Genomic DNA, 23,611 nt, shown 5'->3' on the forward strand with positions numbered 1-23,611 from the left:
CCTTACTATATGTAGGAACAAATAAAAACAGACAAGGTGTTTCAGTCACAGAAAATTGTAATTGAAATGGTGATAAGTGGCAGGCACCGAAGAGAACTACCTTGGACAGAGTTGTGTGGTGATTGGGACCCAAATCGACATTCATTTTTCTGACACATGAACTTTTTGATTCCTGGTTGATGGGAATAATGAAAAAAATAGCTGTTTTATCTTTCTTCAAACAGTTGGATAAATACTCTAAAAAACTATTTTTTTTGACAGGTTACATGCTACATACATAAAACCCGGTAAAGATGAGCCCCTTTCCCATTTTGAAAGTCATTATTATATCCAATCATATTTAAATCATCGACTTCCACAGCGCAGCAGATTAAGTAACATGCAGTGAGACCATTCAGCGAAAGGAATAACAATATATAGATAGGAGAAAATCGTAATGCATAACACCATAGGACACTATTTTCCCATCTGCAGACACAACAAGTACATGTTGATTTTTTAAAGCAAATAGGTCTTACAAGCTGCAGAACCATGTTGATTTATCCTCTCACTTTGTCCAATCCGGGCTTTACTCTAAATCTTCATTCAGAGGGATTCCCACCAAGTGGCAGAATGAAAACATGTCGTGGTAATGCTTGCTTGGATAAAAATAATCATATAGGTACAAAGGTACATGACTCTTCTGATCCGAACCACCAGGTTGCTTGATATTCATTTAATGGAACATTTATGGCTTATAATATATACTTATATATAAACATACATATTTATATATATATAGCCTCAAATGATCAATTTGAGGATCACCTGTTCATTGGCCACAACATTGAGAACTTCCATTTATTTGTTTTAAGTTGCAAGATAACATACACCTAGGCTATAGCAAACTGAAAGATAATGCAAATTATGGAACTATATTAACATTAATTACATATTCAGGAAATGTATTAGGCACCAATGACATTGCAGACATCAACTTAATGGTGAATATAGAGCATAGTAATAGCTAATCATAAAGAAAGGAAGAATATTGTAATTTCACACTATTTCACCAGCAACAATAGCTAGAATGTGCAATACTGTTGATCCATCTATTGCTTTCATCCATCTTATTCATCTCTCTCCATTGAATTAATTTATATCCATCTAATTCATTCATTCCCCTGTAGTCCCCCAGTGGTGAGTTGTCCTAAGCAGTGTACAGTGAGCATACAAATTGTAATACGAAGAAAAAGACACTTTGGATATCGTATAAAATGATGAACGTAAGCCATGAAACAAGCAATTAAAGCTGCAGTTCAAACTGCTGTAGGTAAGATGTGAGCATTGTAAAGTGAGACAGCAGAAGAGAGCGGTAGAGTGCATGTTTTTGAAAATGAACCACCAAAACAAACGCCCTCTCTTTCTGCTCCCTCCCTATAGGTTTCTCCGTTTATTTTGCATTCGCGCAGCTGAGATTGACAAGCAAGATGGATTCCCTGAACCAATCAGGGAAGAGATGTCCTGATTGGCTCATTCAGAGGCAGGCGTACTCAACTGAAAATAGATATTCTTTCTGCACCTTTCCTTCACTAATAGCCAGCGGTTGACAATGGCATTTAAGATAGTGAGACCTTACCTACAGCACCTTTAAGGGATGCAGTGGACAGCTGTGTGGCAAGCGTGTCGTCACTGTGTTCCTAGTTCATCGTTACCAAGGAGAACGGCCTGCATGCATCCAATACAAAACATGAGATGAGCCAAGCGTCAGCATGCTGCTGGGAAACACAAGAAACCAATCCAGTTTGAGTAGGGGGAACGGAATGAAGATCTGTTGTTTTATCACCTTTGGAGGAATGAAAATAAATCAAACAGTCACAACCTCAAAGACGTATTTCTTGCCCTTGAGACACGACGCTCGTCAAGCCCTTCGCTAATGCTGACGTCTCCGGGGACAATGCTGGCGTAGTGGGCGTGTTCATTCAGTCGGGATGCTGGTGAGGGGGCTGAGTGCGGGCGGTGAGGGGCCCCTCCCAGGACTCATGGGGGAGATGGCCCTGTGGCTGTAGTACTCCACCACTTGCTTGGGAACCTCTGCCAACACGCATTTGGCTAGCGCCGCCGGGGAAGCCTGCGACGAGAGAGAACGGCTACAAGTTCAGAAACACTCCCAAACACTTGAGCTGGAGCCACACACTGCCGCAATTAAACAAAGAGAACTTGAGTGCCGAGGTTTTGACGCTCGGGGGGCGAGACGAGCGATCTGCAGTAGGGTGCAGTGCGACTGGCAAAGCTGAGGGCACATTAGCAAGCGCCAGATCCGTTCTTTTGTTTTATGGGGATCATGGTCTAATTAGGGCCTAATCTCTGTTTTAATTATCAGCTGTAAAAATGTGAGATTGACCAGGCATTCTCATAATGCAGTTTAGTAGTTAATAGTTAATAGTTTTTCATATGCATGACAGGCACGTAAAAATGGCTCCAATTCTAAATCTTAAATGTAGGTCAGTTGGAAGAATGAAATCCAAAATCCATAAAGATGTGCTCTTCAATGCATCATGGATAAGCCCAATGTTAGAGGCAGCCTTTAAATGCATGCAACACATTTATGATGTATTATTTATCCTCTGGACCTCATCCAGCACATTACACCCATCTGCAGCATTGGCGAGGTATGCAAATGCTCTGTTTTTGCTCTTTGAAAGCACAGCCTGTCAATGAGTTTCCTGAACACGTGCCGTAAGCCATGCTGTCCATAAAATACCACAAGGATAACTATGTGGGAAAAAAAAGAAAAAGAGCATTTTCTTTGGAGAGCTGTGAAAAGGCTCCTCTCTCCGTCTGTATTTGTGTCCGTTGCCATGTGAAAGCCACCGACCCACAGCATGCAGCGGTAGAGCCGGTGAGAAATGAGTGGATGACGCGAGAGACCAAGAGTGTGGCGGAAGTGAGAAAGAAACAAACCGTTTTGAAGTCCCTGAAGGGCACAAACTGAACAATGTCCCTAAGGACCGGCTCTCCCTTTGGCGAGCGCAGAACCCCGTCGTCTCCGTCCAAGATCTGCATGTCTGTGAAGTCTGCGTTGCCCACGCCGACGATGATGATGGACAGGGGCTGGTAGGAGGCACGCACGATGGCCTCGCGTGTGTCCGCCATGTCGGTCACCACGCCGTCCGTCAGGATGAGCAGAATGTGGTACCGCTGTTGGGAGGAAGAAGAACAGCCCACTCAGTATTTTGATTGGAGGAGTCACTTACATCGTTGGCACCTCCCGGTTGATTAATGTTTCCTGAATGAAGAAATCCAATATAAAAATTGGTATATTATTATAATAATGTGACATAAAAATGTGACGTCCAAGGAACGGCGGTCCAGCCCTTTAATAACAAGCTCCTTAAATTTCCACAATGGATTTCAATTGAGTGGAAAACAAGCCGTTTTGAAAATCTGCCCCATATGACATCACTAGTGGGTGTGTCTATCTAGTTCTGTGCTGGATAGATGAGCAAGGTTTACTTCAGTCCACTGGGTAGGCTGGTAGACACAGTGATGTCATATGGGGCCTATTTTTTTATTTATTCTTTTAAGATTGTGTTACTATGTAATACAATAAATACACATATGATATCTAATGTGGTAACAGGATTGATCTTTGTCTCCAGTGTCTCCAGGTCTGCAGCTAAAAGGTTGTAATATGAAACAGAGCGGCGCCTAGGGTGAAAACAAGTTGAACGTTAATAAAAAAACAGGCATATATAATCCAGTCAGTTTATGGGAGGTTTTAATTAGATTTTCTAATTTATCGGAACTTCAGCAAGCACAATTGATAAGTCTTGGGGAAATTTGATTAATTGACGTGAGTCTCTTAAATTACACTGCATCATTTCCTTTCATGGATATAAAGTTTTTAAGTGATATCAATGTCAGTTTTATTCCTTTGTCACAGTTAGTTCGAATAGTTGGAATGAAAACAAGTGTAGCTCATTAAGTTAATTAAGGGTCTCTGGGAACGCCAGTGCCAATAATTAGCATCATCAGGTACACCTCAGTCTGGCCCGACTATGTAACTATTAAAGGTGTAATTAATGAAGATATCAGAAGCCAAGCCATCAAGGTTGTTCACCATCGCAGGACAAAGCTTTTTTATATTTCTATCCCTTTATTTTCTTTCATTCACAGAGAATTCATAGCATAATGAATGACATAGCTAGAACTACATAATGGCTATGGCCATAGCCATAGGCCCCCCCCCCCCTTCAACCACTCGGGCAGTCTAACTTGGGCAGTGAGACGGAAGCCAGTGGCGCAGCTTTGGATTCAATTGTAGTGTAACAGACTGTTCTGTGTTTAGTTTGGAAAAGGAGGTGTGTCCCTCGTGAGTTGCCGTAGGGGGGAAGTTCGGGGAAGTGTTACGGCTGATGTGTTGTGTGGGTGTGTCTGAGATTAAAGTGAAGCGGAGTTGGCTGCGGAACACACTATCTCGTCTCCGGTGCCGTTGTTTTCTATGATACTACAGTATAGGCGAACCCAGAACGCTCGGCTACAGTAGCATACCCATCTCGCAAATGTAGAGTCCGATTCTCCTGCTGCTGTCATCTTCTCCTCTAGCAGTAACGCGCGTTACTGAGATTTGTACCGAGTAACATATTACCTTTTTTTTTTTGTAATGCCTTACATTACCGCGTTACAGCAAAAATCCTAACATACAGAAGAACAGGCTTACCATTTTCCCTTGTCTAAGAGGTTGCATTAAATTTCGCTGATGTAAATTCATTAACACAGCGACACTTTCTCTGTTACCGCCTTGCTACGTCGGCCTATTTTGAGCGTTAGGTAGCCGCTACAGAGTGGGCGTAGCCAAAACACTTCCAAGAAGTCCCTCAGTCGGAACACGCCTATTGTGTATGAAGGGGAATCGAACTCCCTGGCATCTCATTATGCATCAGCATTCAGCACATAATGTTTAATTTAAGGGAGATGAATAAAGTTAATTCATGAATAAATAAGGCATTTGCTTTCGTATGAACCCATCCCAAAATAATGATCCACAATATACATTCCTAAAGGAACATAAATGGACATTAATTAGACTTTTTTTTTTTTTTGCAAGAACTGCAACTTCAGGGCATTAATGAGGCCCAGATCAACCCCGAAATGATTAAAAGCTGCATGTGAGTCGCTATTTTGTCATTGTAATCAATTGGAACCCTGCATTCCGTGCACTGCTATTGCGTTGCTGAGGGCTTGGCTTTTCATGGTTTCCAATATCATTTTTAGTGACTTCGATGGATGGAAACTGAACTCTCTAGGGGGATCGGGGGACATGCCCCCCCCCCCCCTATAAAATCAAGACGATTTTCTTGGGAATTGGAATACTACTAAAAAGTGTTTGAATGCAAAGTCAAAGGTTAATTTTGTTATTAGTTGCTCATTTATGGATGCCTTAATGTTCAAGGCAGTTTTCTAGGTAGTTGAGAAAGATAGATGATTTTTTCTTCCAGCTATCACAAGGTTATTGCAAATTAAGATTCTGCTGCTTTCTCTTGCAAACAGTCCCTAGATACATGGAGAAACCACTCACCGGCGTTGCCTCCCAGGCCCCAGTAATTAAAGGGAAACTTCGCCCATTTCCATTAAGCTTTGTATCGTTAGAAACCCACTCATATGTTTGAATGGTCGTGCATCATTCCCTTATTCTCTGGAGACTGGAGAGATCCGTATCGTTAACAAAGCGTTATCAACACATAGTTTGAAAATCATCTAGCTTTGATTGATACATTACATTCTACATTTTTACTACTTAAACTTTTATCATTGCCAAATTCCCAGGTGTTCTAAAGTGCTACCAGATTTTCATAATACATAAAAACAATACATTCAAGAAACCACAACAGAGAAAGTAAACAAAATAATGGGAGATGCTCATCCATAAAAAACAGCAGCTACAGTATGTAGCTATCCTATTCCTCCTGCCTTTCCTGAAGCGATTCCTAGGGCATTAATAGAGGATGTAAATAAAGCATGAGGGGAAATATTGCCACTGCATCCACCGTTTAATGGACCTAACGCCAACACACAAACCTTTCAGATACCGTGGCTTTCATTAGAGCAAACTATTCTGTTCTCTAAAAGCAACAGAGAGTGGATTACTCTGTGGAGAAAAAAGTATGAAAATCAGGGCCATGGCAATAATGTCCTATCATATCATCAGCTACATCTCTCTCTCTCCCTCGTAAGAGAGTATGAAAAGAGACCTACCGAAGCATCTTTAATGGTCCCCTCCCCTGCAGCGAGCTTGGCTATCCGGCTGATGATGGGCGACACGTTGGTGGGCCCGTAGAGCTGGATCTTGGGAAGGCAGTTCTGGTAAGCCTCAACCACCCCTTGGATCTCTGGTCGATAGGGGCACAGCATCCATAAATGCCAAAATGAAAGACACATCTAGGTAGATAAACTAGAGGTCTGATTAGTTGAGCAATATATACATGAATATCATACTGTACAAGTTCTGGAAATGTGTCTACTTACCTTCACATTCATCATCTTCAGGGTTGAAATTAATAGCAAAGTCATGGGAAACCTGTAAAGTTGAAAGAATGCAATGCGAAGAATATATCACCAGATAGTTTTCCCAATAACAAAGCAAAGTGAGCATATGTCGTATATCTGCCGGCGGTATACTTTCAGAAACTGGAAGTACGGTAGATATAAATCCTAAAGCAAAGAATATTACCAGATGGTTTTCCCAATAACAAAGCAAAGTGAGCGTATGTCCAATATCTGCCAGCGGTATACAATCAGAAACTCGAATTAGATATAAATTCTACACCTGTTATCAGCATTGGGAAAGTATGGTCAATAGAAGAATGTTATACTGTCATGAGGCTACCCCATTTAAAAATCTCATAACCACTAAAATTCCCCAATTACGTTCCCCATTCTAGATTGCAACTGGGAACTCAGAGGAGAGAATTAAAAGCCAATGTATCAAAAAGAACCATGGTGGTTTAATTTAACTTGGTACGTATTTGTTTTGTGCAATTTTCAAAACAAAAACAAATAAAGATATGAAGTCATAAAAATGCAAATTTTAATGCCTGCTATTGTGTCAAATAAAACAATGTTATCTTGGCAATAGTATGAGGCCTTCTCTTCGGTAAGTTGGCCAGGCAGTTTCTCATCTTATTGCAGATCTTGCTAAACTTAATAATTTTTCCGGACAACTATACGTTCATCCAAATATGTTCTCACCACCAAATAAAAGAGAACATAAAGTCATGTTTAAACATCGGATTGACAGGAAAAGGACTCAATGCCCCCCCCCCTCAAACTGCTCATTGAAAAACGCCTTTCTGATCCAAAAAGGCTGTGATAGAGTTACCTAAGGTTTCAGTACAGAGGAGAGAGCTAGGCTAAATCTGTGACCTATGATGGAATAAAGCTCAGAATCAAAGCAACTCAACAAGCTGTCCAAACCTTTTCAGTTTTCTTTTTATTTCCTCAAAATATCTTTTGACAGGATAATTTTCTGAGCCAGGATTTTCTTGAAAAGGGCTTTCTGACAGAATGACATGAATATTTAGAAAATAGGTCACACATGAACGCCTGTTTGGTAAACTGTCTCAGAGAGGCGGGAATATTAATGCTAATAAGACCATACAATTATAGATTGTTAAAAACATACTGTCTTGTGTGTGAATGTAAAAGGAAAATAACAAAAATGGAAGACATGCAGAGAAGATTGCAAACAGTCCGGAGAATAAAAGGTGACTTAATATACCTCATAATTTGGTGGAATTCGGGCTCCAAATCCCAAGGCTGAAAATCTTTTGTCACTGAAACACAATGAAATAAATAGAGGGATTCATTATTTGATGTATTCTTAATCTAACATTACATTCAAACCTTGCCAAATGAAGACAGACGTATATTAGTACACACAAACACATTCTCAAGTACAACGCCAAACAACTCACTTTAATATTTTAAATCCATTATGCTGCTTGTGCAACCATCATCATTTGTAAATAATTGTGCATTGCTCATTTGCATGTACTGACCATTTGGATGGCTCTGCTATGATCAAATGAAAAAATATGTATGAGAAATTCATATGAACACTTATCCAAGAACAAAGCCCTTCTTGTCTGCCTTTCCACAGTCTCAAAAACATCCCTGGCTTACAATCTCACATGTAATTCCCTGTTCCCTACATATAGAAGCATAAGTGTTGTATCCTTTTTTCAAGTGTTTGTTTGGTAATTTACTTAGGTGTTGTATAATGCTACATGGATGGTCAGATATCACAATGTCACAAGCTGTACTTCTGTACAACAGCTCGTGTTTGAGAATAAATCCTAGTACTCCAGCATTAAAAAGAAGGATCAGGAGAAGAACTCCAAAGGGTAGGAGGAAATCGCGTTGGGAGTATCACCACGCAGATCCCAGCTCTCCAAAGGATACCCAATGCAACGCTGCCACCGCATGCCACACCACACAACGTATGCAGAGAGCTTATTTTAGAAAGATGTGACTCTGTAAACCGTCCTATTGTGTCTACTATCTGTTGAAGCCAAAATAAAAGCGCGTTCTCTCATATTATCCGGGGTAAGTTGATAGAAAATGTACCATGGGAAGTAAATATGAGAGTCAGGTTGCTGCAGGGAGCTCTGACAGTGTGTGTGGGTTCCCCTCTGCTCAGCCTAATGATGGATTTTATACGAACAGGACCATAGCTTACACTAATTCAGCCCCACAACGCTGGAGTACAGTGAGTGAGTTAAAGTATCAAGCGAGCAGAAATTGTTCAGAGGAGTACATTAAAATGCTACCATGGAGTCTGACTTACCTCATTTCACATTCCTACGGTTAAAATAAAATGTGCCATAAATATTTAACATATTTTTTAGGGAATTAGTCTGCAAGATAGCCTCAAGTAGAAATTCCCTTTGCAGACAAAATCTATATTTTAATATTGCTGATAAAGGAGGAACCTAAAGCCTAAAGGCGTCAGAAAGAATAATTAGTCATCAATTAGTAATGTTGATGATTTGGACAACATACTTTGGCCCACTGGTTCCAAGCTTGCGAAAAAGGTTTTAATAGCCTTTCGGTAATAAGTGTCATGAACATTATTCAAAGTGTACTTCATTTGACAAATAATCCTATGGTTTCATTTGGCAACATGAACATGGAGCGCTGGCCGGAACACATTCAAATGTCCCATCGATTCTAAAAACAGACTGGTTTGAACCATGTTTGACACGATAGCAATGAGTAATGCACACTTCTAGAGATGGCCATTTTAAGCATTGTTTTACTGCTATATCTGTCTTGATGCACACACCACATTCGAAGAGGCTCATTGTAAATAGCATATTGAACCCAGGGAAAGAGTGCTCTGGTCACAGTAAAGGATCCTCTGCCCACACAGAAAAGAGCCAGCCATAATGCACTCGCAGCAGAGGAGACTAGAATTCCACATCACCTGATTTACTACAAGAGATTTCCTCTGGTGGCAGCTGGTTGTGAATCAGAAGCAGTCTTTACAAATAGAAGAGCTGCCCACACATGCCATTATTGTAAGGTATGTTTGGATAAATGAAGGTGCTACATGGAAATATAAATGCACACACACGTGAGATGAAATAGTGTAGCAACGTGACCAGGCTACATGGGATATCCGTGGTATTGCAATGTCTCTAGAGTGATCTGCGATGCTATAATTAGTAATAAAGTCCTTGCGTAACATTCAATGGGAGGATGTGCATAAATCAAAGTCAGAGGGTGCTAATCCTCGTTTGACATCCACAAAGGAGAGGCCATTTTCTCTCATACCGCCAAAAAGTCCAAAATAAATTGATGTTCATCCTTTTGTTGCCAACAAGCATCCGCCTTTCATTTATAACTCAATGCATCAGCTGTCAACTACAAATCCCAATCCATGAGTCATTAGGGCAGCCTGTATGAACTAATGGTAATATACTATGAGTTATAAACAAATGCAATACTGATATTCGTTATAAACTAATGGTGTACTGATAGTTATACCAACATACTATCAGTTATAATGGTATAATGATGGATACACTATTAATAATGAAGAAATGGTTTACTGATATTTATTATAGACGAATATAAACAAAGTAGTCATGTGATCTTAAAGAGACAGTGTCCCTATAACACAGAACGAAAATATGTCAATAACACAGTATGGTGAATTATGTCTATAGAGTCCACCACAAGACTACACTTTGTTGCTCAAATTGAACATTACCCTCCTCCTTGAGCCTCCCCAAATGTCTTGCGATATTGATATCCCCCCCTCCCCCCTGCGGACTGTTTTAGTTGTTGTTTTTTTCTTATGTTTTGTGTGTATGCTATGTGTGACTGTAGGCTACTGCTGCCTGTCTTGGCCAGGACACTGGAAGAGATGTTTAATCTCAATGATGATTATTATTTTCAACCAACTAATTGTAGTTGCATTGCATTTTAAAATGTCAATGCACTTTTCAGCCCTGAATAACAGTAAAAGCTATTTATAATTTATTTGCATGCATAGTATACTACACTTCCCATTGAACAATTACCCGTTACCATAAATTGCCAAATTTTATAATATCAATCAAATGCTCACACACTAGCTGCTTTCGGACACACGTGTAAGTCCTGATATTCCCCTGATGGGCCGTATGTGTGAACAAAATATCCTGATATTTGTACCCTGAAAATCTCCTGAATAATACTACCCCTGAGGTAGTATTTTTTACGTAGGAAATGTAAATGACCATATATGTGAATGAGGAGTAGAAAGTTGGTATTTCTCACACCACTTCAGTGGGTGTATTGATGACGCTTCTGCATGTGATTGAGTGGCCCCATGAATGATTATCGGCCGGTTGCCTTTTGTTCGCTGAATGGTTAAAATATATTTAAATGTTGGCAGTGCTTTTAAGAGTTATGTGTTGAACGAATGTTATACGTGGTAAAATTATAGGCAAAATGTTATTATATTATGCGCTCAGAAATGTGTTACATTATCGACTGGGGTTTCCACTTTATTGTTATGGGTTTAATTACAATTAGAGGTTGAGCGCGCAATGCGCGCCCGGAAATTCTAGTTTATTTACTAATGGTAAACTGATAGTGTGGGATGAAGTCAGTGTTATGGCTTGACGTTGTGTTTAGTTTGTAGGAGGGTGAACTGTGCAAAATGACTGGAGAGAAAATCAAATTTGTTTTCACACTGTTCCACCATGACATTGCTGAGATGGAGGTGCCAACTGATCTTGTCTCGCTGGGCTTAATATACCAATCGCCAACTTTGCACAGAGGCGTCATCGTAGGACAAAAACCTCTGTGTTAAGGGTCTGTTAATATAATGAAACAGTCAGCCACCGATTTACAAATTGACTCACAGGACCAAATAACAGAGACACCAAAACCAACAGGACAGGTGGATTAAATCAAATAGTAAGAACAAAAAAAAAAAAAAAAGCGTACGGTATGTAACGACAATAGCGATAAGGAACTGAACAGTTAGGGAGGATGAGCAGAAAAGAGGGAGCTTTTGTAAATGTGTTTGAATGTTTCCATTCTTTTCAACAGGTTCTGTGTTTTTTGATGTTAGAAAGAGGGATGGTTCGTCTGAAGGAGGGATTTCAACCGATGGACCAACCTGTCGTAGTCCTGACAGATCTCTCCCACTGCTATCAGGGCCTTGAGGTACTCATTGGGCTGGTAGGGGTTGATGTAGTGCAGGGAGCAACTGTTCCGGGGGTCCCCATTGGAGGCTGTGAAATCAATGGCTACCTGAAAAACCATATTTTTTGAGTAACCATTGTATTAGATGTTTAAAGTATTCACCACATTGACAGCCAATTGCCAGCAATTAGTTGTGCTAATAATTGTATTAATGATAATATAATAATAGCAACAACACTATTGTTGAATGACAATACAATAATCACAGCTATGAAGCATACAAAAGGAGAGAACTCACATTTTCTATTCAATATTGTTATCATCAAATATAGTATTATATTATATTATATTATATTATATTATAAATAAACAATACCAATACCAAAACAACACACATTAAATTGTGTCCACTGATGAAATGCAAATTGCAAAAATAAGTAAAGTAGGCTACAGCATATGATGTAAAAGCGTATCCTTGAACAAAGTTCAGTTGAAGTTCAGTTATAGGCCAATGTATCATATTATATTAATTATTCATTTTTAAAACATGTATATTTGCTGATATATCCGTTAAGCGATGTTCCACACCTACACAGACCCATATCTAGAGCACCCACATACAGGGAGGCAGCAACCGCAAGGAAAAGCTAGTGTGTTCCTGGAACCATGTGGTACACTTGATTAATATTCATTGCCTCTGTGATTCAGTCAGCAAGAGAGAGGTATCGCCACGGAGGGAACAGTAGAGGGCCAGAGCTGGAATACATTTCTGTGTTCATTCCAAGAGATTGCCTCCAGCAGGATAGCTTTCATCAAACATGAAGCAGAAATACACTGGAAATACCCACTGGGAGGAAAAGTCTATGTTTCAGATAAATGTAACATTTAATCATAATATAACTCTGGGTGGGACTGTTTCCAGTCTGTTAACGGCCCAGTTGTGGATATATGACAGACACATCGAGTTATATTCTACCTTCTGTAGCGAAGTCGGAAAGATGGACAGGATACCCTACTGTGTTGCTCTCACCTACTGATCAAAGCTGACGTGTTGCTGAAACTAGCTAATTTGATTTACCGTAAAATGGATCTGGCATCCTCCCATGATGTAGTCCAAGAAGGAGTACACTCTGTGGAGCTGATGGGAAAGAAAACACCAACAGCACACCGTTGTCAGGCACTTCTAGCAGTCACAGTGGCTGTGTTGATCACAGTTGACAATCACACATTCAATTGCGACATGTTCCATCAAATGTCTGGACGGGAATCATTTTGAGGAATGCATTGTGGCGTTCGTTCCACACACAACCATTTCTGGATGGGCTGTTTTACGAGCCTGTTTTATGAGCCAACATGAAAAGATGTGCGGATCTCTGTGCGTTGCCGAACTATCGACTTGTTGTGTATGAAGTAATCAACCGTTCGACCGTGGGAATGGTTCGGCCCTAACCTTAAGGTCGCTGAGGATGACAACACCAGAGTTCTTGTAGTTCCTTTTCTTTTGCTTGTACTTTGGATTTACACAATCCCACGACACCTTCAAGATTGACATGGAAAGAAGAAAGAAGACTGTACATTTAATATTAATCTTAAACACTTAATCATATATATATATATACATATATATTGTATATATATTATATTTTTATTATAAGTATGCATCATGATGTTTAAATGCTGAATCATGGTACAAAAAAAATTAGGAATGATAAATAAAAAAAATCATACCTTGATCCCACTGGATATTTTCTGCATGTCCCTGAAAGTTGCATAGAACTCCCCAATGAAGTCATGCTTTCCTCTGGAGTCATAATCCCAGACAAGGCACTGTTGCACACATACACACAGAGAATAAATCCCTGTCCTCTGTTCATAGCACAGTACACACACTCACACAGACACACACAAACCCACATGCACACAAACACATATACATAACATTGTGTTGTCTAAGTGATACGATGTGAGTGCTTTTTTGCCGACCCTGCTTCCTAATCCCTCATATTGTCTTTAAGGCTGGTAGTAGTCACAGAGGTCCAGCAGTGCATTAGAACAGAGAGCTCCTACAAGCCTTGCCTTGAGTTTCCGGTCCTCATCGCAGCTGCACAGGGATATGAGGGACACTTTGAAGGGCTCCCAAACCGGGTTCAAGTTGTTTTTGATCACCTATTAGAGCAAGAACGACATCATTTGTGGAGTGAGATTGGTGCAACCAAAAGCAAACTATGTGTATACTGGGGTTGAAACCTATTGTATACGCTTAGTATAGGAGCATTTCAAGGTAAGAAGACGTGGTACCTCAGTCCTGTGCACCAGCTGTTCAGTTCCGTCGTCGTTCATCCGATAAATTTCCAGAAATGGGTCAGACTTACTGAAGAGATCCTGCAAAGATGTGTCATTTCGTCAGTAACATGAAACAAAACCATCATTAAATCATTGATGTCACTGTGAATACAAATAAGATGGTGTGAAAGTAAAGAGCAATCTATTGAAGTTCAAAATAAAGGAATAAACATGCATGCATTAAGAGAATTATAAGAACATCTCTGTGTGCCCCTTTGTCGAAAGTGACTGGACAAGGCAACTTACAGTTACGTGCATTAATCGATGAAGATAAACAGCCAAAAAGTGCAAGAATTATTCTGTCCACTGTGTGAACAACTTCCAAAAATACTCAAAGCCAATGCTTTTAAGTGCTACGATATAGAAACAAAGATAGAGACAGAGAGACCGATAGAGAGATAAAACGCTAAAGAGAGAATTGTGTGAATTGTTTTAGCACTACGCTATAGAAACAAGTGAGAGACAGATATAAATATACAGTATATATATATATATATATATTTACTTATTTATTTAATGTGTACCAGTCAACCAAATCAAGAGCTCTGCTTAAAACCGGTCGTTATACAAGGATGGCAAGAAGGCATTCATTTAATCGAATCAGGTCAAATCATGTTCGGAGTTAGCATGCTGGTGAGTGACCCATCTTAGATGTGGGACTTGGTTCTTTGATCTCATAAAAACTATTTTTTCAAAGAATTATATATGATGAAAGCCCCCCCCCCCCCCCCCCCATTGCTAAAAGTGAAGTAGGCTGTTGACATCATCAACTTCTTTGGATGTTTTTCTTCAGCAGCGACTCGGCCTCTTCTTACAATTTACAGAATAGTGGAAAGAGCAATTAAATCGTGAAAATCAAGCAGATTATCTGCAAGAACCTAAAGACCTTAAATGAGACAATGACCTCAAGCACAAGGCCAAGTAAACTCAGAGCAGATTTAATAAAAAAAAAAAATACATCTGTGGCTTGAAAATCTTTTATATTCTTATAAATCCACTCCAGTTCACAATTGCATCTAATCAACATCACAACATTGTTCCTGTCTGTCTGTCTGCCAGAACTATCTCACCCCAAGCTCTGCAACACTGCTTGATACTTAGCCCAGAATTTGTATTATTAAATTAAACATAACACATTATTGTCTATTTCTGCAATGACAGTAATTATTTGTGATTGAAATATGCAAACAGCCTACTGAAACGTGCTGCCGACAAATGTTTAACTGTTGGAGCTATGAGAATGCAGACAAGGCACTTACTCCAAATAGATGTGTGATTCTTATTTGCCAGACAAATCGGAATACTTTCAAAGAGGGTGAACACATTCAACTGACACTTTGGATTGTTATTTTCTAATTCATTACACATTTATCGTTACTGTTATGAACATCTGCCTATAAAAGCCTTCGCTAACCTAAAGGTGGAACACATAGAGGCGTTATACTGATACTGACACAGCTTATCCACTGCTAATCTGGCACCTGTGTTTACTGCCGTAATGAATCAAATCAGCAAAAGGAAGTCTTCCTGACATGACGTCTCAAGTACTGGATTTAGGAGAAGAGCAGCCACTGATTGTTAGGTCAATTGATTCTTCAGGGCAGAAAATATATAATTACTGTGTATGAGTGTGTGTGTGTGTGTGTGTGTGTCTGTATGTGTCTGTGTCTGTGTCTGTGTCTGTGTCTGTGTGTGTGTGTGTGTGTGTGTGTGTGTGTGTGTGTGTGTGTGTGTGTGTGTGTGTGCATGTCTATCTGTGTGTGTGTGTGTGTGTGTGTGTGTGTGTGTGTGTGTGTGTGTGTGTGTGTGTGTGTGTGTGTGTGCTTGCATGCGTGATTGCATGCGTGCATGTGTGTTTATGGGATGTGTGCGTGTGCACATGTGCGTTTGTGTGTGCTTATATGTGTGATTGCACGTGTGTGTGTGTGTGTGTGTGTGTGTGTGTGTGTGTGTGTGTGTGTGTGTGTTTGTGTACTATTGTTTGTTAGAGAAGGGCAAAGAATGACACGGTTAATGCCATATTTATCGCCACATTAGCAAGATACATAACCACAGGCACGGACGCAAGAGGAGAGATATCACCCCTCCATCCACCCTCTGTGTTGTCATGACAACCGCTAGCCAGTGGTGGCAGCAGGGACTGATGTGAATCAGCAGTTAATCTCACTCAAACATAATCAAGAGTAATTTATTACATTTGTTACAAACTCTGTCTACATAACAACTGAACATATCACAATCCTGCATAGGATGAAGGAAAGTTTCAGAGTCAATAGATTTTTTTGATTCTACAATTGGTTCATTGATTTTCCAGGATACAGAATGACTATATGTCGGTATGTTTAAAATGCATCCTGATTTACAAGTGCGTTTCTATAACTGTATAAATTCCTGGGGGTTAATTCATTAAAAGTTCCTTAAAATAGCAGAGGAAAGTTTAGAACGGAAAGATGATGCAAGCTGCTGACGTCATCAATGTCTCATATACCCCATTAACTCACTATTTATGTGTGTGTGTTGTGTGTGTGTGAGTGTGTGAGTGTGTGAGTGTGTGAGTGTGTGAGTGTGTGAGTGTGTGAGTGTGAGTGTGTGTGTGTGTGTGTGTGTGTGTGTGTGTGTGTGTGTGTGTGTGTGTGTGTGTGTGTGTGGGTGTGATTGTGTCTTTGCGCGTGTGCGTGTGTGTGTGTGTGTGTGTGTGTGTGTGTGTGTGTGTTGTGTGTGTTGTGTGCGTGTGTGTGTGTGTGTGTATGTGTGTGTGTAATTTCGGGAAGGGGGTTTTATTCCATTAGACAGTTGTTGCACATTCTGTGCCAAGAACTGCCACCTACTGCACGTTGGCAATCAGATCCCATTGAGAGTCAAAGGTGTGTCGATTTAATTGATGATAAAGTCTTTCCTTGATCACTATTTTGTGTAATTTCAATTTAAAGAGGAAGGAAAACATTATTTAAATCAGCTAATGTATTGTTTTCTATTTCAGGGTACACACTTGGCGGAAAAAAACATTGCATGGGCTGGTATCTACATGTTTTACATTTCTTCCCTTTTTTTTCTATGAATCAGATCTTTTTCTTTACATCGCATTACATAGGCAATGATTCATAGGCCATTCATGTTTTGCCAAACAATATAAGTCCTATCCTCGTGAGAGCCAAGGAAAGCTTGCGATCATCTGTGATCACAGATGCAACTGAATCCCTGCTGCTTACTGAAATATGAAGCCTTCGCCTCAAGCCATTCTGTGGAAGCAGCCTCAAAGGTCATTGATTCCCCCTCTTGTCGTCAACACTGTTGTACTGGCTGTTTATTTCACTAGAATAGTCGTTGTTTTCTTTGTTTTCTTTTATTTCTGCTTCACTGCAGGATCCAGCTAGACCATATGGTGATACTATATATACTGGTGTCTCTCGCTTTAAGCCTGTAGGTTGGGCGTTTGGATGGAGATGCAGATGGTGTGCGGCTGCAGCGCATATCCAGCAGGAAACAGTGGGATCAGGAAGCGGAGGTGAGGGTCAATGGTGAGATGCAGAATATTTTGCATTTAAAAACACGGCATGCTTGAAGAGTTACAGGCGTGAGAAAGAGGAGCGGGGGCGTTGAGTATGTTTTGTTTGAGCAATGGAAAGAAAATAAATACAAATGTGGGGGATTGTGGCGGCATCACATCCCCGCGAACAGCACTGTATGATGGCAATGAAATGCTAAACAGTGTTGAATAACTATTTAGCGATACATGGAACACGCTGCATTTCTAAAAACAAGCGTTTCACTGGCTTACCTTATCATCCAGCTTCTTTGCACAGAAGGAAAGCTCAAGGTATCCATTGTTTCCGGAAATCTCCTCTGCATGCACCTGAAAATAAATCAGTTTGTGTTTTAGAAAGTGTACAGGAAAAAGTTAGCCCCTTATGCCCAAGAATTATTATCAGCAACCAACAATTTTTCCTATGTATCCACTATAGAAAAGAGTAATATGACCATGAAAAATGTATAAAACCCATCATTCAGTTATACCTCTGTTTTGTCTTCCTTTCTAGTTATTTGTAATACTAAAATGATTTGTTCTGCTTTTCTCACTTGATAGCAACACCCAAAGAATGTTGTAGCATTCTTAGCTGAATTGTCTGCTTATTGGAAAAGGACTGAAGACTGTGATTGGGACCTGCATATATGCCCATTTTGGAAACATGGCTGTCTATGTGTTAACATATGCCAGTCAGCAGTTAGTTATAGCCTTTCAAATCAGTTCCCGGAACAAAATACGTGAACACAACATGGGTCCGACAAGGTCCATTCAATTGTCGAATCATCATTAGCATTTCTTGAACATTTCCCTGCAATTTCCTCATACTTCCAAAGAAAAAGCTTATCACACATTTGATTGACTAGTGTTCATAGCAGTAGGGGTACCTTGTTTTTAAGATGATTACTACCTTCAGATCAGATAAGACTAATTTGGTTTCAAGGTCCATCGCCTTTCAAATCCACTGTTGCCTGCTTAAGAATTACTCTCCAAAAGACTCCTCTAATTACTTTCAAAACAAGACTTATCAAAACACTGGGTCTCTCATTTTGAATCATCGAATTGATCGGCCTAATCAATCAGATACACAATGTTTGTGCAAAGATGCTTAGATTACATAACAAAGCTTAAGGGCAATGGCAAAAAGAATGTAGTTAATTTGTGTCTCTTGCTTTGTCAGTTGTCTGGTTGGTTCATTTCCCAAAATAGCCCCCATACACTACTGTCTCCCTTATATAATGCTTTTGATGTGAAGAAGACGCTTCGCTGATTAGCACAAACTGAAGCATTTAGGCAGTGTCAGTAATACTATATTAAAGCTGTTATTTTACCAAAAGTAATATGTTTACCATTGTATGTTTCATAAACATACATAATCATTCTTAAAGTCTAACTATAGTTTCACATAACAGAGATTCAATAGCAGCCCCTCCATCTAATAAATTCTACATAACATTCCCAACATGCATTAGATGTCCATACAGCACGTTCACCAGAAGACACTTCTACATGTCTGATCGGTTCTACTGCTGGGGAACCCACCGTGATCGTTGACTTTGCAGCATATTTTCCGTACTTTAACAGCAAGGGCTTTACCATCTTCTTTTGGGCCACAATCTAAAGGGGGCAGGAGATGACAGTACCATTACAGCCACATCGATAAGTGTTGGATGAGGCACCTAAGCCAATATGACATTCGCTCCATGCATTACCATAACCATATTGTGAGCATACCGCAAAGTGAACATCATTTTAAGAATCTAGCGGTATCTAGCAAATGAATGCACTGACTCACTATGAAATTGAATTCCATCCAATTCCTCCACATCGTAACTAAAAGCATGTGGTTTATAACATGACAGCTAACCTGGCCGAGGGTACACTCCACACCCCCGAGGAAGTCATCGTCGCGGGTCCCAATGCTGTGCGTGCCGTGGATGTCATACACCTCAAACCGTAGCTTCTGAACCTCCTCAAAGTAGTAGTCCACCATGAAGACCTTGGCAAAAACTGGATGCAGGTTGCTTTTGATGACCTCTGTCCTGTCCAGCTGGAAAGGCAGAAGAGATAATATATGCTGCTTGTATATTTTATAGCTCTATATTATCATGGTGTGGCTAAGGGGGCTAATTCCCCATAGCGCCATCATAACCCATGGCACATTATGAGCCCACGGCAAAACACATGTTCGCTCTAGTTAAGGACCCATTTCCCCTTATTGGGCTTATTCACCTCGGGCCGTTGCTCCAGTCCCAGGTACATATATAATGTGGGCCCCTCTGTTGTGCTACACGTAATGTCAAATGTATGTGTGCTCTGAGAAGCCGGGCCAAGGAGCAGAACCAGTACAGCAAATGTATTCTGACAAGGCCCTGCCTCATCTGCGCCACTTAATGTTACCGAGCGCCAAAGTGATGTGCTGAATGTAATGATTGATGATCGTCAACAAGTAGATCAATAATCTACAATTCAGGTCGGATCGCAACTCCGTCTTGTATATGCGTTCTTCTACAGATTGCCGGCAGCAGGGATGTCAGATCATTTTTCTCCCCCATACATTGTCTTTCACACTGTCTTGCTCTCTTCGCACCATCTGGATGGACAGAATTGGAATGAGCGTGTGGAATGTGTTGTGTTGATAGAGTCTGAACGGAGTAACAGAGGGATTAGTGGGTGCTCATGCCTGTCACACAAACACACACACACACACACACACACACACACACATTCACATAAACACACACACACAAACAAACACATAAACACATAAACACACACACACACAAACACACACACACACACACACACACATTCAACCAAACACATTCACACACACTCCCTCACACATACACCCACCCACACAGATAACCCCTAAGTAGGATATTAATATAGGGTTTTGTCTTGCTATCATCACAGGTTTGCATTAAAATAGCATTCTAAATTATGACATTTCAATTAAGTCATTATCACCACAGGGGTAAGGCTACAGTGTCTCTGTATAATAAAGACCAACTAAAAAGACAATATTTTCGCTTTTTTGGGTGCATGGTGTGCCATGAAAAAAATGAAAGAAATTGAAAAATAAATTAAATGAGAGAGAAACAGTATGTAGGCTAAGACATGGCAATATGAGACTTGTTGTAAGCATGGACAGTCAGCTGAGGAGTTGTCTAGGCTTGCAAACTGGCAAATATAATCACACATACACACACACACACACTCACGTGTGTGTGTGTGTGTGTGTGTGTGTGTGTGTGTGTGTGTGTGTGTGTGAGAGAGCAAGAGCGAGAGTGAGAGAGAGAGATGGAGAGAGAGACAGAGAGAGAGAGAGAGACAAATAGAGAGACAAATAGAGAAAAAGAGAGACCTATTGAGTGAGAGTGACAGAAAGAAAGAATGAAAGTGGGAGAATGAAACAACGAAAGAGTCGGCAAGTCGATTTTTGTGTACATGGAAATGTATGCCGTGGGAAAGACACATTTGTGTACAATATGTAAATAATTACATCCAGTTCTGTCTTTTTGAATTTGTATCGTAATAATAAAACTCCTGAAGCAGTGCCCAATGGGAGCTAAAATCATTAAAATGTAGTTGCAGCTGTTCAAATCTGATGCATCCGTAAGGTTATCTCCCTCCCCTCCTGAGTCATCATTGAGCGTACAAAAGGGTATGAATAAAGCCCACAGAACAAACATTCTAGGAAAAATGGCCACATAGTAAAGTACTATGGTGTTAATACTAAAAACAGGTTCCAATAAAATAACATTTTATATTCAACCATTAAGATTTGATGGATTTAATAAAATCATGATAGCACCATTGCTACTCTGAGAACATGTTCTCTATATTTGTGATATTTTTTTCACCCCCAGACTGTATGATTTAATTAAAAAGGAAATCGCTAATGCCTACACACAAGGTCAGCCTGGGACTAATTTGGGAAAATGAATGTTTTATTCATAATTAGAGCAGGGCAACAGTAACAAACTGCTTCATCTCACATATTGCGATATAAGTGGCGCCCTTGATTGTGTATTTTGGCAAGAACCAAACTGTTGAGCCCTACATCCATCTCTTCTATCTTTCGTTTTTCTGTTGAAATGCTAGAATTTGGGAACTGTACAGACGCATTGAGCTTCTTTAAAACAGTCCACACAATTCCTTCCAATGGACATGAATTATTTCTTGTTTAACATTGACATTAACTACTATTTGAGGGAATACAGTGTCTATGAAAGGGTCCAACTATTTTAACATTAACAAATATTGTTTTTGCAGGGGAAAGAAAAGCTGAAATATGAATCAACAGAGCCTTACCTCTGTCCATTGCCCTTGAGCCTGCACCATAATAATGACACAGGGATCGGACTTATTCAGCGTGTCTCTGTCCAGCAAAGCTTTGCAGGAGACGCGAAGTTCCACTTTAGAGACACAGGTGACAGGACCACCCATGCTGGCTGCTGGAGATGTGGCCTCCTGAATGTCATTCATCCTTGCTGGGGGTGAGAGGATCTGTAGCAGTCAGACCACCAACACACCGTTGAAGACTCAGGAGAAGCAAAAAAAAAAAAAAAAAAACGGTTGATCGTTGAGACCTCTGAGCGGAGAGGAGCGCTAACTCAAAAGCGTCGGATGTTTTGCTTTGGTACAGATGCCCTAATAAGAACACAAGAGGTCTTGTGTAACAGGCTTTGCCTCAAGGTAATCCAACCAACAGCAATCAGTGGCCGTCAAGATCTCTCCTTAAGAATAACATCCTGCTCATGTAGCCTACATCATATCCATAAAGGTGTTATGAAACCAAATATTGTGCTCTGGCTCCTTGGCTGAAAATGCAATAGGATAGCTGAAAAAAAAAGTTTAAGGAAATAGCGCAATTATACAACTTTTTTTTAAATTGCAATGCAAGCTCTATAGTAGGGGTGATATTAATTTATGTTATTTTTTAGTACTGTCGCGTCCATTGAGATCCCTTTAGTAAAACTACTAATAGTAGGCTACATGTTTACACGTGCAGTTAATTTGGTTGAGGAGAGGTTGTTTGTTATTATAGGCTATCAGGGAAGACGATATGTTGACTTGATAATGCTTTTAGTACCAAGGACAGCGCCCAGGATCAAAGTGGAGCGACTACAGCGAAGAACCCGTACAACCACAATTGTAGGCTTGTATTAAATGGCTTTACAGTAGTAGTAAAAAAAAAAACGCGCTTATTCTTTGCAGAAGGAAAAGTTATAAGCTTAATATTTAAATGAAGAAAACAAATCAAACGATTTTGCACAGACTACTCGTGCGAATAAAACAGGAAATCTCTTAAAATTAGGTCATAAGGGAAGGTTATTATAAAAAAACAACCTACAAAGGCTTTCATTTACAAATAGATACAAGAAATACGCCAAAACGATGACCTCTCTACACAGCGTTAAAGGTGGAAACGATGAATCACTGGATTGAATGGTAGTAGACTCCCGCTACTTTTAAAATAGACTGTCTTGCATGCAATCAAACAGTTTTAGTCGATACAAAACTGACGATCATTGAGAAAGGTGTTGCTCGTTGTAATTTATACTTACTCACTTGTTTAATCCTCTTCCAAAACAAAATGCATGTTTTATTCCCCCGAAACTCGCCGCCGATCTGGCTTGGATTAGTCAGATGGGGAGTGAATCTGGTAGTAGGCTTGGTTTAGTAAAATGGGGAGTGAATCTAGTGGTTCGCTTGGAATAGTCAGATGGGGAGTGAATCTGTTGGTGGAGTTGGTTTGGCTAGGCGGGGTGTGTGATCTGGTGGTGAACTTGGTTTGTGCAGATGGTGAGAGAATCTGGTAGTAGGCTTCTGTTTGGTCAGATGGGGAGTGAATCTGCTGGTGGAGTTGGTTTGTGCAGATATGGGAGTGGATCTGATGAGCTTCGGTTTGGTCCGATGGGGAGTGAATCGAGCGGTGGAGTTGGTATGCGCAGATATGGGAGTGGATATGATGGTAGGCTTCGGTTTGGTCTGATGGTGAGTGATTCTTGTGGTGGAGTTGGTTTGTGCAGATATGGGAGTGAATCCGGTGGTAGG

At 40.2% G+C, this 23,611-nt stretch overlaps 1 protein-coding gene across 1 annotated transcript; it reads right to left on the bottom strand.

Moving 5' to 3' along the window:
* Positions 1–1,596: 1,596 nt before the first annotated feature.
* cpne7 (copine VII) lies at positions 1,597–22,054 on the bottom strand. The gene is made up of 15 exons (XM_056608439.1): positions 21,866–22,054; positions 19,416–19,598; positions 19,091–19,165; positions 17,804–17,878; positions 13,981–14,064; positions 13,759–13,848; positions 13,411–13,509; positions 13,133–13,219; positions 12,761–12,820; positions 11,657–11,790; positions 7,760–7,814; positions 6,508–6,559; positions 6,238–6,371; positions 2,944–3,180; positions 1,597–2,110 (listed from the first exon to the last, which is right to left on the bottom strand). The coding sequence occupies exons 1-15, from the start codon at positions 22,037–22,039 to the stop codon at positions 1,958–1,960; spliced, it is 1,692 nt and encodes a 563-aa protein (XP_056464414.1). The 5' UTR covers positions 22,040–22,054; the 3' UTR covers positions 1,597–1,957.
* Between the last annotated feature and the right edge of the window lie 1,557 nt (positions 22,055–23,611).

The sequence above is a fragment of the Gadus chalcogrammus genome, chromosome 14 (genome assembly GCF_026213295.1).
Source record: "Gadus chalcogrammus isolate NIFS_2021 chromosome 14, NIFS_Gcha_1.0, whole genome shotgun sequence".
In the NCBI taxonomy this organism is placed as follows: Eukaryota; Metazoa; Chordata; class Actinopteri; order Gadiformes; family Gadidae; genus Gadus; species Gadus chalcogrammus.

Bases quoted from the DNA above. Each gene is read 5' to 3' on its own strand.
- cpne7 (XM_056608439.1), bottom strand. From the start codon at position 22,039: ATGAATGACATTCAGGAGGCCACATCTCCAGCAGCCAGCATGGGTGGT. The intron at 19,599-21,865 runs GTAAGGCTCTGT...CTGCCTTTCCAG, and splicing joins CTCAAGGGCAATGGACAGAG to CTGGACAGGACAGAGGTCAT. The intron at 14,065-17,803 runs GTAAGCCAGTGA...ACATCTTTGCAG, and splicing joins CAAAGAAGCTGGATGATAAG to GATCTCTTCAGTAAGTCTGA.